At 43.6% G+C, this 15,805-nt stretch overlaps 2 protein-coding genes across 2 annotated transcripts; both read right to left on the minus strand.

Annotated features, from left to right (window-relative positions):
* Window positions 1-2,346: 2,346 nt before the first annotated feature.
* On the minus strand, window positions 2,347-3,483 carry LOC124694423 (BTB/POZ and MATH domain-containing protein 2-like). Its single transcript, XM_047227408.1, has one exon. The coding sequence runs from the start codon at window positions 3,481-3,483 to the stop codon at window positions 2,347-2,349; it is 1,137 nt and encodes a 378-aa protein (XP_047083364.1).
* Window positions 3,484-5,100: 1,617 nt separating this feature from the next.
* LOC124694842 (BTB/POZ and MATH domain-containing protein 2-like) lies at window positions 5,101-6,204 on the minus strand. Its single transcript, XM_047227776.1, has one exon. The coding sequence runs from the start codon at window positions 6,202-6,204 to the stop codon at window positions 5,101-5,103; it is 1,104 nt and encodes a 367-aa protein (XP_047083732.1).
* Between the last annotated feature and the right edge of the window lie 9,601 nt (window positions 6,205-15,805).

The raw sequence follows: 15,805 nt of genomic DNA on the forward strand, positions 1-15,805 counted from the left end.
TTTCACCCACCGACGTAGGTTGACCTAAAAACCACTACATATATGCCTCCCAAGGGTTCTCGGGAAGGGAGCACCGCATAAACACCGAAACACGAAAACGGAGGCTGCAACAGCGAAGATTGGAGGGGAAAACTTCACCGAAGCCGCCACCGGAGGGATCTCCACCTTCTCCAACGTCTTCATCATCATCACCATGATCAAGGGGGGCCACATCTGGACTACGGGTTTGTGGCACTAGCTTGATCTATTTCTCTCATATTCTTCATAGATCTTAGTACCATATGAGCTGTCATCATGATTATGGCATTTTTGTAATACCTATGTTGTGGATCTTTATTCTATGATATGATGCTATGTGATCTTTACTCTTGCTCGGTGAGGAGGCCGCCAATTTTCATCATCGACGCCCTCGCCGTCCATGGATGCATCCGGAAGGCTGTTGGGGTCGTTGTTGTTCATGGGCGAGCTCTTGTTCATATTGATCCTTCCGGCTGCATGCAAGGTAACCCTAGTTCTCACATGTGTAGGATCTCAGTTATTATTTGATCTCATCGATGAGTCGACCAATGGGCGTACTGAGATCTAGCTTCATCTTTGGATGATTTTATCGACACCTTTTCTTATCTCGTATGCTTCACTTTTTTTCTTCTTCTTCTGGTTTCATATTAGTTTGGTCACATATACAAATGAATTTCAATCTCAATTAGTCTAAGTATTTATTAAAAGGTAGCACAATGCACTAGAAGAAGTCCTTCCATTTTTATTTTTTATTTTCTTTAATTATTTTTTTCTTTTTCAATAAGTGAAATATTTTTAAATCCGAATTTTTGAAATCCGGAAGTTTTAAAATTTTGATTTTTAACAAATTTATTTAAAAGAATCGGCTCTTTTAAAAAAATCTTACTTTTTTTCAAAAAAATGATTTTTTATCATAAGTACTTTCTAAATTTGAGCATTTTTCCAACTTGAACACTTTTTAAAATATTCTATTTTAAGTTCTTTTTCAAAATTTAAATATTTTTTGAATATGAATATTATTCGAATACGTACAATTTTAAAATTTTAAATTTTGTACATTTTCCCAAATTTAAACTTTTTAAAATTTGAACTATTGTCAATTTTTTTTTATTAAATTTAAACAAAAAAGAGAAAAAGAAAGGAAAAGGAAAACAAAAAAACAGAAAAACAATCAAAAACAAAGAAAAAACAAAAACAGAAAGAAAAAAAATGGGCTAGACCAATACCCGACCAGAAGTATGCGGTGCTTGATAGATGGTCGGTGTATAGGAGCCACTAGAAATTTCACGACTGCAGTGTTCCGTAGTTATGTTCTCTGGCAGGCCGTGAAATAGAAATAGCCTCTCTAACTCGGACAAGCCTTTGTAAGCCGGATTCATGAAAGGTTTGGTGCAGTTGTAACTTTTTTTCTAATGATCTATCATTATCAGTACATAATAATATAAGCCCCGAGATTAAAAGCTTCAGCAGCACCCAGTATGACTTCTAAAGTCCCACAGAAAGTACAGTACGACTTGTACATAATCAGTACATAAAAATATGAGCCCGCGGATAAAAATCTTGAGCTGCATGCTATGATTTATAAAGTTCAAATTGCAGTCATACTTACAGTTTCAGTTCGATAGCATTCCAGCATGCATGTCTAGGAAAGACGCTTGCAGCAAAAATTTCGAAAACTCCATGCAGTCAATTGATACGAAATTACCAATACCTTCAAGGACCAAGCAAGATTATTACAGCCCATCAAAAACTTGGCCAACACAATGAAGAAGGAAAAAAAAAGGAACAAAAATCAGAATGCGGCATCTTGCTATCTGCTACAATGAGGAGCTCCCTTGAGCTTATACAGTCCAAAAGAAGCAGCATAAACAATGCCTGATTCAGGGATACAACTTTTAACTAGGGAAGAGGAAGTCCCTTTAAAAAACAAAGGGAAATAAAAACTAGGGGACTGCAATCTCAACATAAGAATCAGGTAAAATAAAATACCACATGGAGTAGTTGAAGCCCAATACGGATATACAGTAACAAAAACTGAAGCAAGCAGAAACCAATTTTGACATTCATACATCCCAGCAAATATAAAAGTTGTCACCCAATCAATCTAGTTCTAGTTGTAATATAGGTATAAATAGATAGGAGTTTTTCAATCAAAGGAGACAACATGATGCCCGATTTCACTTAAGCCGAAGTTAGCATTCGATTCACACTCTGCAACCCAACGAACTCACAACAGACATAGATAGCCAAGGACACATGTAAGCATACATAAGAACTAAGCTGAAACATGCCTAATTAATTCAGATTTGGTCATTATGAGCCACACTACTAAATCTCCATGATAATTTCCTTGGCTGCTTTCATATCAACTGGCAGGAGCCTAGCAATCAGCTCCCTAAGAGCAGACGGGCAACTAATTTTCAGATGCTTGTAGCCTTCACTTGCCTTCATCGCCTCCAAATTGGAAGGAGAAGTGAGGAACTGTAAACAAGCTTCCTTGAGTCCACTGCAGTTATGTTGCTCAGCTAAGGCCAAATTGGTCGCCACCATGTTGGCATCAATATGGCTGCATAACTTGTGCTCGCATATCAACTTAAGCCTGCTGATGTTATACCTGTCTGCTGCCACGAGCAGATGGCCAGCCATCACCACATCTCGACGTGATTCACCTTGGTTACTTGCCAACCCAAGAACAGGCAGCGAATCGGTGTATATGAAGTGAAGCAAGGACTTGAACACATCAGGTTCCATGTCGCCGATTTCAATAGGACGGTCGGTTTTTTCCTTCATTGTGCCGAGGAGCTCCGCCTTGAATACGGATGACCTGGCAGCCAGCACGATCCTATGAGCCAAGAACTTCTCCCCGCCGACATGAAAGGCCACGTCTGCTCCATCCATGCTGTCTAGGAGGTCTCTGTAATGCAGATGCAAGTCGGTTGGAGGGACCGCAGCAAACTGATTTTCAACTGTTTCTTCGCTGTGGAAATCCTTCTTGACAGTGAGGTCGCACTTGATGCTTAAGCAGTCATCTATTATATACCCTAATTGCTCCAATTTCACCCGATCGATATGGTAACCAAAATATGAGGTTTTGGGTCGGGACACACATCCAAGAAGAAATTCCAGATCAGCTATAGAGGTCGACTGAGACGTGTTACCCATGTATTGTGTTACTGGTAGGCCATCCTTGCCAAGTACACGAACAGATCTAGCTTCCGTGTTCACATTCTTGCCATCAACAGAATGAAGAAGTAGGAATATGAGAGCAGCACGAGGTGCTGAGCGGCCGTTGGGGTAATACTTGAGAACCCAGTTGTCACCTCCGGCGCTGAAAGGGGGAGAAGCCACGCACTCGCCGTTCTTGAACAGCTTCTTCAGTCTTGTGTATCCATGTATCTTGAACACAAAGGACCTTTCCTCGGATTCAGCAACAATGGCAGTGGAAACCTTGTGCTGATCTGCCATTCCCAAGGTTGGCTCGGTGCCTCAGTAGCTAGGGTAGGATGGATAATGGCAGCTAGAGTCGTCGGTCGGTGCCCCGTCTCACGTCCCAGGTACTCGGATCGAGGATCAGGAACGAGTACAAAGGGAAGCGAATGGAAGCCTTGCCGGCTGGGATGTGACCCCGCCCCAGGACCGCGGTGACGAGTTGTAGTGGGAGGTGGCAGATCGAGGAGGAAGAGGACCGCCGCCTCAGCTGATGGTCGGCGGAGCAGCAGGCTTGTAGGAACGCGGCGGCGTGAAGTGGCGCTCGCTTGAGGTAGGTCACGTGAGGAACATTGTTGGGCTTAGGTGGGCTTCAGAGACCAACAGCACAAAATTAAGCCCGTGTCCCTTTTGATTTCTGAATGCTGAAAGGTGTACTGCCACGGTTGGGAACTTGGGATTTTGCTTCTTGTAGGGATTTATATGAGAATCAAGATCAGAAACTTGAGCTGCATCTACTTTGGTTTCTTAACGTTGACAGAAAAACATCGCTCATAGTATCAGACAGATTCAGTTCAACAGCCTAGTGGCATGTGCCAATGCTTGGAATCGAACTAAAGCGAAGCCGGGCGATTGATTCGAGATTCATACCATGGTACCAATACCTTTACGCCCATCCAAACTTGCCCAAGTTTCAGTTGACAAGGCAAAAATAAACGGCAAAGAAAGAACAGTGGTATCTTCACTTGGACTGTCTGAATCCAGGACAGACAGTTATACTCTGAAAAAAATGTCAGAAGAAACAGGAATTATATACCATGGACTTGTTGTCTTGTTACAATGAGGAGACCCCTCGGCAGTCCAAAAGAAACAGCATTAACAAAAACAAGGGAAGAATCCACTAGAAAAAAAACCTAGGGAAGAACTTGAGGATTGCAATAGCAACATATGACATCAAGTAAATAGAACTACACATAGAGCAGTTGAAGTCCTTACAGAGTACAGACCATATCAAAATGAGGAAGCAGACACCCCACTTTCGACATTTATGCATCTCTGAAAATGGAAAATATAGGCTTCACCCCACCAATCACATTCTACTTGCAACATAGATATAATAAATAGATAGTTCATTTCGATCAAAGGAGCACATGTCACCCAAATTCATTTAAGTCCTAGAAAGAGAAATTAGAGTACCATACACATAGGAGTCATATACTCACTTTCACAGCCAGACCAAAGTGGAATTATGTATCATGCACTTGTTGTGTTCTACAATGAGGAGGTCATCCGAACTTATGCAGTCCAAAAGCTTACAGAGAAATAATGGTGGATACAGATAGGGATATAACTTTTAACTAGGGGAGAAAAACGAGGATTGCAAGCTGAAAAAATAGGAGCGAGCCCAAATAGAAAACACAAGCGACACCAAATCAATCCCATTATACTTGCAATGTAGATACAGATGGATAGACATCATATCTTGTTTTTTTCCAACAAAAGATACTGGAGGTTGTGCACTGGGCAGTCCAGCAAATTTCAGAGCTAGCAACCAACATAGATTGCAGTTTTTTGCTGCAACCATACATAGAGAACTAAGTTGAAAAATACACATATACTAAATTAATTAAGATGCGATGATTATGAGCCATACTACTAAATTGCCATGACAATATCCTTGGCCGCTTTCATTTCAACCGGCAGAAGCCTAGCAATGAGCTCCTTAAGGACAGATGGACAGCTGAGTTTTAGATACTCGTAGCCATCAGTTAACACCACCGCCTCCAAATTGGAAGGAGAAGAGAGGAATTGTAGACAAGCTTCTTTGAGTCCATTGCAGTTATGCTGCTGAGCTAAAACCAAACTGGTTGCCACCATGTTGGCATCAATGCGGCTGCATAACTTGTGTTCGCATATCAATTTCAGCCTCTCAACATTGTACCTATCTGCTGCCACGAGTAGATGGCTAGCCATGGCCACATCAGGCCGTGCTTCACCTTGATTGCAAGCCATCTCAAGAACGGGCAGTGAGTCGGTGTATATGAAATGGAGCAAAGACTTAAACACATCGGGTTCCATCTCATGGATCACAATCGGAGTGCTGACACTCTCCTTCATGGCGCCAAGGAGCTCCGCGTTGAATACAGACGACCTAGCAGCGAGCACGAACTTATGAGCCAAGAACTTCTCCCCACCGACATGGAAGGTCACGTCTGCTCCGACCATGCTCTCTAGGAGGTTGCCGAAATGCCGATGCAAGTCACTTGGAGGAACAAGAACAAACTGATTACCGGTTGTTTCTTCACTCTGAATATCCTTCTTGATAATGAGATCACACTTGATGCTTAAACAACCATCTTCATCCATTATATCCCACGACTGCTGATCCAATTCCTCCCTGAGTATATTATAACCCAAATATGTACTGTGCACACTAGAAAACAGGGTACCCACTAATGATGGCGCCGGTAGACCATCGTCGCCAAGTACACAAATATCACTGGCTTCCGCATTCACATACGACTTATCATCAACAGCATCAAGAAGCAGGCATATGAAAGCACCATGATATTCCAGGTAACCGTTCGGGTAAAACCTCAGGAACCAGTTGTGACCTTCAACGCTGAAATGGGGAGAAGCCACGCACTCGCCGTTCTTGAGCAGCTCCTTCAGTTTTGAGTATCCATGTATCTTGAACACGAACGATCGTTTCTCGGATTCGGCTACAATAGCAGCAGAAACCTTGTACTGATCTGCCATTCCGGTGGCTGGCTAGGAAGGTAGGGTAGGATGGACAATGGCAGCTGGAATCGTGGGTCGGTGCCCCGTCCCACCCGGATCGAAGATCGGTGACGAGTTGGAGCGACAAGATCGCTGGCTGGGACGTGGCTCCGGACGCCACGGAGGTGATCAGACCAGAGCAGACCACGGTGAGGAGCTGGACTGAGAACGGGATGAGAGATGTTGCCCTTGCCGTCGTCTGCTGGTTCGGTTCTATGGCGGCGGAGCAGCAGCAACAGCAGGTGAGCAGAGATGAGAGCAGGGCAGCGAGGGGAAGGCGGCGCCGAGAAGCGCAGGGTGAGCCAGGTGCAGGTCACGGTATTGGGCTTAGATGGGCTTCGGAGAGCAATACCAGCAGACTGTTTATGTTCCTCTCTTTTTTGTGAAAAAGCTAACGGCGTGTATTGTATGCTCCCCCTAGTCAACCGGGAGGTTTCAAATTTCGAAATGCCATAAAAAGTTGTGAAATTTCAAAGTCGACTGAGACATAGCAAAGGTGTCGTGTACCTATATGTCTCTGAGGATCCCCCCGCTCCCCGAAAAAACCCCAGGCTCCCACCCCCCCCCCCCCGTTCCCCCTCCTCCTCCGCGCCGCCAGAGGTCCCGTCGGGCAAAGCCCGGGCGGTGACGGCGGTGGCGGGGCCTCTCCCTCGCGCGGTGGCGGCCTCCTCTTCCGGCGGCGGCGGTGCGTGACGCGGCGGCGAGGTGCTGCAGGAGTCCGGCGATGGGCGCATCTCGGGTCGGCGGAGGTGTTGCTCTCCCCCGCGATGGAGGCGTCCCCTGTGGCGGCGGCCGGGAACTCAGGGCCCGCCATGGCTGTAGGCCGGCGCGTGGACGCCTGTAGGCGTCGGCTGCTGGACACCATGGAGGTGTCGGCGGCCGGCCGGGCGGCGGCGGGCTGGAGTCTCACCATCCAGTCCCCGTTCTTCTTGCGGTGAGACGGAGGTCAGCACCTCCCTCTACGACGATGGCAGTGTTGCTTCTCGACGGCGGTGTGGCCAAAAGACGTCTCCTTGCGGCGCTTCTCCGACGGGCTTGGGTTTGGCGGCAGGACCGAGGAGAAATCCCTGCGTAAGCTTGCGACGGCGACGCCCGCGGGCACCGTCACCTTGTTGGAGGCGTCGTCATGGTGCTGCTCGCTCTTCCCCGTGTCGAACATCGGGGGAAACCTTGATCCGGTCTTTGGATCGGGCGGTGGCGGCACGGCTGTGTCGTTTTCCTTCTTGGAGGCGTCGCCTAGATGGTTCGGGAGTCCTCGGTGCGCCATTTGGAGTCGGTGGTGGCCGCCGCTCAGAGCTTGGGCTTCCGGGGCGCTATGTACACCGTCGGCGGCACTTCTTCATGGTCGACGCCTCCTTCGATCTGGTTCAGCCCTGCCGTTCACTCGCCGTTCCTGGGCACTTTTGGGTGGGCGGTGCGTTGGCTTGTGCCAGCATGAAGTTGGAGTTGGCTTCCCGGAGTTCCCTTCTTCGGTCGTGACGCGGCCCAATAGCTTAGTGTATCGTCTCCTCTCGACGGTGCAAGGCGAGTTTGTCGTTGGGCTGGTGTGGGTTGTGTTGTAATCCGTGTGGCGTCGTGTTTGTATCGAATTGCCTTCGTTGGCGTTGTTTCGGCCGTCTTGGCCTCTTCTTCTATGAAATTTGATATCCTTGAAAAAACCTATATGTCTCTGAGTGAAAAAACCTATATGTCTCTGAGTAGCATACTTACCGAGTGCGAAAAAACAGTGCTCTAGTACAGTGATTGTACCAAAGGTGGAGTTAAAAACATAGTGCTGGATTCCAGCATGTTGTGCTCTGAATATGCGATCGGTTCCCGATTTATCGATCCAACACACAATTTAGCCAGCTTTGAATTGCAGATCGCCACGGCCAAAGGCATCTAGCCAGCTTTGCATAGCAGATCCTCCACTGTCCAGTAAGTACTAGTTTCAAAAGACGGAACTCTGCATTCGGAAAGTTGTACTGCTATAGCTGGCATGGTATGAAGTGTGAATTTTCTTGTCAATAGCATAATCCGTTCAAAACAATACGAGCCCACAGGTTAGAAGCTTCAGTTTTCCCGTCACAATATCTAATTTCAACAGAATAGTTGCGATCATGCTAGCAGATTCAGTTTGACAGCATTCCAGGATGTATAGATCAACAGGTTTGTAGCCTGGCGGGTATGTAGCATTCCAGGATGTATAGATCAACTGGTATTTTAGGGAGACTAGTTGAATGCCCGTGCGTTGCTACGGCTATTTTTTTTATCACTACATATTAAAATAATACCTGCAAAAATTACGTGTATAAAAAAGGCACAATATATTCTAAAAGCCCGCAAGATTCTACCTCGTTTGAAATATATTTTGAAAACTTATATGATTGGTATAGTTTGAATATAAAATAAGCACTCGAATTTGTTTATATTCACAAATATCTACCCCATTCATAAATACCTACTCCATTTTCATACAATGTTATATATGTTAGGCATATTTTCTTCTTCTTCATTTTCATGTACTTGAGCAAGCATACAGAAGAATTCTTCCTTAGCTTGGAAACATCATGTAAAACAACACTCCCGCTGTCCCGAAACAACATGTTGTGCCTATATAGCAATTTATTTTTACAAAAACCCTCCCCAGTTCCAAACGTTTCAAAAACAGGTCCGATTCAAATCGTTGTCTTTCTTTGCGTTGGGGGTGACCATAAGCTGCCACTTCTCGGAGAGGACGTCCGATGCCACAACTACGCCGTCATCCGTCATCATTAGGTCGTCAAACAGGAACATGTTCCGCATCGACGCCGGTGCATCTTCCTAGCGGCTGCACCTATTCTGCATCGACGCTGGCGCTCCTCCGCCAGTCGCACCCACAACCGGCACCACCCGGGCCACCCTTCCACCATCATGCTCCGCTCCGACCTCCCTTCCACCATGACACACCGCCACAGCTCCCTTCCACCATCACGCACCGCCTCGGATTTCACCGCATGGAAGAGATTTAACCTCAATGGATTTTCGAGGTGACAAAGAGGTTTAAGGCCTCAAGCTTGCTGCAGTGGCTATTGTTGCTCCAAAGAAGTTTTGTCCCTTTTAATTTCACAAACAATTCCATGATTAGTTTCCAAATAGGTTTCCCAAAATTCTGTGATTTGTTTCCTTAGATACTGACTCAGTAATTGGAAAGGTAAATTATGTGATTACTTTTCTTAGTTACCGCAGTTAATAGTGTTTGGAAGCTATATACATACTACTCTGCAACAATAAAACGGAACAGAAATGCAGCACCTGCTGTGAGATACAGGTTACATGTTTACCATTCAGACATGGAAGCAATGACTCCGAATTTTCCTTTCTTGTCATGCATTCAATGCCAATCTAGCCTCGGGTGGTGCTCAATGTCGCTTAATTGTAATTGAAGTCACACCGTGCATTTGGGATCTATATTGCCTTCATGATAATGCTACTCTTGGAAAGTTATTTGATAATCTATCATTTGTAAAGTTTTCTAAAATATCATGAGAACCTCATCATCTTCCATAAAGATGGCCAACGATGGATCACTCTTTGATATCTTCTCCTGGCCTTCTTTTAAAATGGGGAGCATATCTGTAATTCACGTTAAGCACATAAGAAAATTGATTTCAGGATTGCACCATTGCGCCAATACAGAATATAATCAATCATTGCTAAATTTTTACCAGATAGGTCAAACTACAGAACGTAATAGACAAGTACTAAAATTGTCTGTTTGAATACTTGAGTCGAATGAAGTGTCACGGCCTCTGATACTACTGACAGTTCTTTAACGCTAGTAAAAAATGACTTCAGCAGGGAGCCAATAGCAATATGCCCTGCCCTTCCTTGCCTTTCCATAATATCCTACCAATTCTATGTAAGTACTTTTCTCTACCAGCAACAATCCTAACCTTGTAAATGCAAATAACCTTACGAGGAATGTACATGAGATTTCCGGTAAAATATGTGAAAACAAAACATACCTGTATGACAAGTGTGAGATCACGATAATCAGCACCACGAGCATGAAAATTAACTAATATCACACCCTTTGACCTTCCGAATTCATCCAAGGCCTTAGTCTCTAGTATTCAGTTTCAGCTGGGAGAGAACTACAGCAAGAAGTTTCATGACCATTGTGGCAATGCAGAATATAATCATTCACCTGTCAAATTGGGAAATATCCCATCGTGTGGCTGCATATGAACCTGCAGGGCAGCACTTCACTTGCATGTTGTGAGATCGAAACCCCTTTCACCGGTCCATTATAAAACATGGTATTACAGAAAACTTTACAGCTAAAAAATTAAGGGATGTTTTCACAACTATGAAACCAAATGACAGTCTAACTTGCCTAACCTAAAACTATACCACCAGGCTAGCAAGAAACACTTGTCTTCCTAGTGCATGCTTGCAACCGGAACTGTTTTCATCTTAATAACATCACTATACGTCTATACATAGAGTTAAAAATAACGCATGGAAGTTCACTTCGTTGTTGAATTCATAGATTGTAGATAATTTATTAGAAGAGTCAGTGTGAAGTACCTAATTGAAATGGCAAAAGACATTGTACACGTCAAGCGAATCGGCGATGGCCCTGCTCCTTTCATGCATCCCCAACCAGTCGACTATATATCCGGCCGTGACCAGCTCATGCATTCATGCCTGCTACCTCTCTCTTCCCCCACAATACAAGATAGAGCTCCATGATCAAGAAAAATGTACCCAGCACACTGCAAGATCAAGTCATCACAAAATCAACACTGGTCGAGCTTTTTTGTACCTACTGCAAACTACAAATAGCATTTTTTAGAATACCCACCTTCCGAGGTAGACGATCCGTGGAGGAAGAATAGAGGGATTCTGATGGTAGAGCGGAGTGACGTAACCTATGTAAGTTTTTTTTGTCAGAGTACCATAATCGGCAAAAGGAGGGAAACCAGAAAAACATTTTTCTTGAACTAATGGCCCATAGAAGTGAAAAAATAACTTCTTGGGGTTAGAGATCATAGACCTAGTATAAACATAATACTTGCTGAAGGTAACAAATCAAATAATCAGTGAGGAATCGATTGACATAAATAAGAAGCAAGATTTATAGATAGGTTAACCCAGGTTAGGAGCACGAATAATGGAGAGTCCCCTTCGCACTGAAGGCTGAATGATGAAACTCAAAAGAGGGTGCTCTCTCTCCACTAATAACAGTTCATCCTAATTAGGGATGACAAAGAAATCGGTCTCTAAGAAAAACCAAGAAACCAGAACATGATAATCCTTCGAGAAGTAACATGATTCGTTTATTCTTAAGAAAAAAGAAATCTAAATCTACATTAGAGAGATTTCTTTCCTAAGCTTTTAATATGGCAAAACTTTTAGTTCTAGATGCCACAAAAATGTTTGCAGCGAACATCTTGTGTAATAGTGCATTTAATTAAATGATTAAATTAAGAAATTATCAAACCTCGGAATTGATAACAAAAATGAATTACACACATCCACAGAGTGAAGATCACAATAATTGACTGTTGACACCAAAAAATAACATCATCTAGTTCCGATCCCAGTGAAACAAAAGAATGAGTTTTATGTGAGGATGGGACTACCTGATGGCTTGAGAAGTGATGTCCAATGCTCAACCATGACCTTGACAAACAGAGCAACATCATGCATTGTTGTGAACTGAGGTATAATTGCAGTCATATCATTATTTACTTAATGACGAAACAAGGAAGAAGCAGGAGTTGGCATTATGATGAGATTTTTTTGCACATGATAAACTAAATGGTATTTAGCTAAAACAAGTGTTTTATGCACGTGGGCATGATTAGCTGTCAATCTTGAACATGGTTTCTCGTGAAATTCTCATTTACACTCAACGTTAGGACATGGAACTTCAAAACAAAATAGCAAGCTATACTGCTGAAAAACCATAGGATAATTATCATGGAAAGGATATGGCACAATTGGTTCTAAACTTATACTGTTCATCCAGGAAGAAAATATGTTTCTAGTATCCATCATAGTAGTAACCATAAAGACCTTGCATCTAGTTTCTGGTGACGTTACAAAATGAAAGTAAGTCTTGCTTAACACTCCCATAAGGCCATAACACAAGTACTATGACTACAAAAAAACTGCAGTTCATTCCTTCATGGTAAATTGACGGAAAGTACTCATTTTCGTCAGCTATACAAAAATTGGTACGTCATATCCTGTGTTAGAAGCCTTTAATATTAAATAGCTACTCATCCATTCGATTGAGTATAGGAGATAAAAGTAATATTTCTTCAACATATTTAGAGATGGAAAAGGGGATAAAAGTTAAATCCCTAGAATTACAGTACTATTAGATATCATTTTAAATGGGAATACAAGATAAATGCCTAGAATTACAATATTCAGGAGAACTGAAAAAACTTCACATATGAATGGAAACAAGGGTGATATTTTTTTTCTCAATAGCAGTAACTAATCCATCAATGTTATTATGTTAATGTTAATCACAAATGTACGTTACTGAAATCAACTTTACACTGGTTCATTGCAGACTTGCAGTTGCTACCTTTGTAGCTTGTGCTCCCCTTCGATGGTTCAACCTGGATTGATTTGCACAAAGGTCAACGTTGAATCTATGTGTGGATTATGGGAGCAGGAAACTGGACGGGGAGAAAGCCAACGAATGAGAGATATCAGGAAGGGGAAATTCGTGGACCAACCTGGGCGTCCCTGCGCTGAATGGTGCAGCCTCCACCACGGTTCCTCCCTTGGGCGTCCCCGGCGCCGCGGTTGTTGAGGAGGGCGGCGACGTGTGCGTCCCCGAAGTGTAGAGGAAATGACGGATCCTTCCGAGGCCCTAACTGCGCGGAAAAACAATGTCGGGGCCAGGGACGGTGGTGGCGGCGCTAGGGACGGTGGTGACGGCGCCAGGGACGGTGGGGACGGTGGTGGAGGCGCCAGGGACAGTGAAGGCTGGGATGGCCGGCGAGGTTGGGGGTGAGGCGCCGCGATTGGATCGAGAGGGCATGGAGATTAATGTGGGATTTTTTTCGGGAGTGAAATATGCGGCAAGGAAATAATTTTTAATTAATTTGTATTGATCCTGATTTGATACGTGAGGCAAACAAGGGAAGGTGAGGAGAAACTTGCCTCGAAAAGCAATCCGACGATTGATGTGAGAGCGAAGACTATGAGATGAGATTGGATGGATGGGATTCGTTTAATGACGACCACCAAAGTGCGTTGAGTGTCAAACGACCAACTCCCATTTAATAGTAAAGATGGCTTGAGAAGTGATGTCCAATGCTCAACCATGACCTTGACAAACAGAGCAACATCATGCATTGTTGTGAACTGAGGTATAATTGCAGTCATATCATTATTTACTTAATGACGAAACAAGGAAGAAGCAGGAGTTGGCATTATGATGAGATTTTTTTGCACATGATAAACTAAATGGTATTTAGCTAAAACAAGTGTTTTATGCACGTGGGCATGATTAGCTGTCAATCTTGAACATGGTTTCTCGTGAAATTCTCATTTACACTCAACGTTAGGACATGGAACTTCAAAACAAAATAGCAAGCTATACTGCTGAAAAACCATAGGATAATTATCATGGAAAGGATATGGCACAATTGGTTCTAAACTTATACTGTTCATCCAGGAAGAAAATATGTTTCTAGTATCCATCATAGTAGTAACCATAAAGACCTTGCATCTAGTTTCTGGTGACGTTACAAAATGAAAGTAAGTCTTGCTTAACACTCCCATAAGGCCATAACACAAGTACTATGACTACAAAAAAACTGCAGTTCATTCCTTCATGGTAAATTGACGGAAAGTACTCATTTTCGTCAGCTATACAAAAATTGGTACGTCATATCCTGTGTTAGAAGCCTTTAATATTAAATAGCTACTCATCCATTCGATTGAGTATAGGAGATAAAAGTAATATTTCTTCAACATATTTAGAGATGGAAAAGGGGATAAAAGTTAAATCCCTAGAATTACAGTACTATTAGATATCATTTTAAATGGGAATACAAGATAAATGCCTAGAATTACAATATTCAGGAGAACTGAAAAAACTTCACATATGAATGGAAACAAGGGTGATATTTTTTTTCTCAATAGCAGTAACTAATCCATCAATGTTATTATGTTAATGTTAATCACAAATGTACGTTACTGAAATCAACTTTACACTGGTTCATTGCAGACTTGCAGTTGCTACCTTTGTAGCTTGTGCTCCCCTTCGATGGTTCAACCTGGATTGATTTGCACAAAGGTCAACGTTGAATCTATGTGTGGATTATGGGAGCAGGAAACTGGACGGGGAGAAAGCCAACGAATGAGAGATATCAGGAAGGGGAAATTCGTGGACCAACCTGGGCGTCCCTGCGCTGAATGGTGCAGCCTCCACCACGGTTCCTCCCTTGGGCGTCCCCGGCGCCGCGGTTGTTGAGGAGGGCGGCGACGTGTGCGTCCCCGAAGTGTAGAGGAAATGACGGATCCTTCCGAGGCCCTAACTGCGCGGAAAAACAATGTCGGGGCCAGGGACGGTGGTGGCGGCGCTAGGGACGGTGGTGACGGCGCCAGGGACGGTGGGGACGGTGGTGGAGGCGCCAGGGACAGTGAAGGCTGGGATGGCCGGCGAGGTTGGGGGTGAGGCGCCGCGATTGGATCGAGAGGGCATGGAGATTAATGTGGGATTTTTTTTCGGGAGTGAAATATGCGGCAAGGAAATAATTTTTAATTAATTTGTATTGATCCTGATTTGATACGTGAGGCAAACAAGGGAAGGTGAGGAGAAACTTGCCTCGAAAAGCAATCCGACGATTGATGTGAGAGCGAAGACTATGAGATGAGATTGGATGGATGGGATTCGTTTAATGACGACCACCAAAGTGCGTTGAGTGTCAAACGACCAACTCCCATTTAATAGTAAAGACTTAGCAGAAAACTCTTCATATTTCTAAACCGTATCCGTTGATGGAAAAAAAAGTTGTGTCACACGGGTACGTAGCAACAGAAAACTCTGAAGACGAGGGCCGCTATGTGTTCCTCGATTACTTGATTAGAAGTCTAGACGAACAAAGTTGATAACTTGCTGTTAAAAAAGACAATTCCATACCTTTCAGTCATAAGCCCTGGCTGGAGTGGGTTCACATATCTGGCAGTTTCACTGAACTTCCATCGATGTGGAATGTGATTCTTGCATTATCCAGGCCGAAACAGGCAGAAAGAAAAGAGAGAAATATGCCCTGGCATAATTCATTCTAATTGGACCAGCCACAAAAGTGAGGGCAAAAGATAACAAGCTATACTTCACAAGCTTTGATCGCTAGATACTGTAATATGAAACCACTAAAAAGGACATGCCGTGTCAGCAAGCCATCTTTCAAATGTCATGATAAACCCAATTCCGAACAAGACATCGTAGGCCAGCTGCCCGCTTCGGAAAGGTGTACTGCTACAACTGCCACCGTATATTTTTTCTTGAAAAGACTTATCATAATCTGTGCATAACAATATGAGCAATCAGATTAAAATCTTAGGCAAAACCTGCTATGAT

Source organism: Lolium rigidum, chromosome 3 (genome assembly GCF_022539505.1).
Source record: "Lolium rigidum isolate FL_2022 chromosome 3, APGP_CSIRO_Lrig_0.1, whole genome shotgun sequence".
NCBI classification, from domain to species: domain Eukaryota; kingdom Viridiplantae; phylum Streptophyta; class Magnoliopsida; order Poales; family Poaceae; genus Lolium; species Lolium rigidum.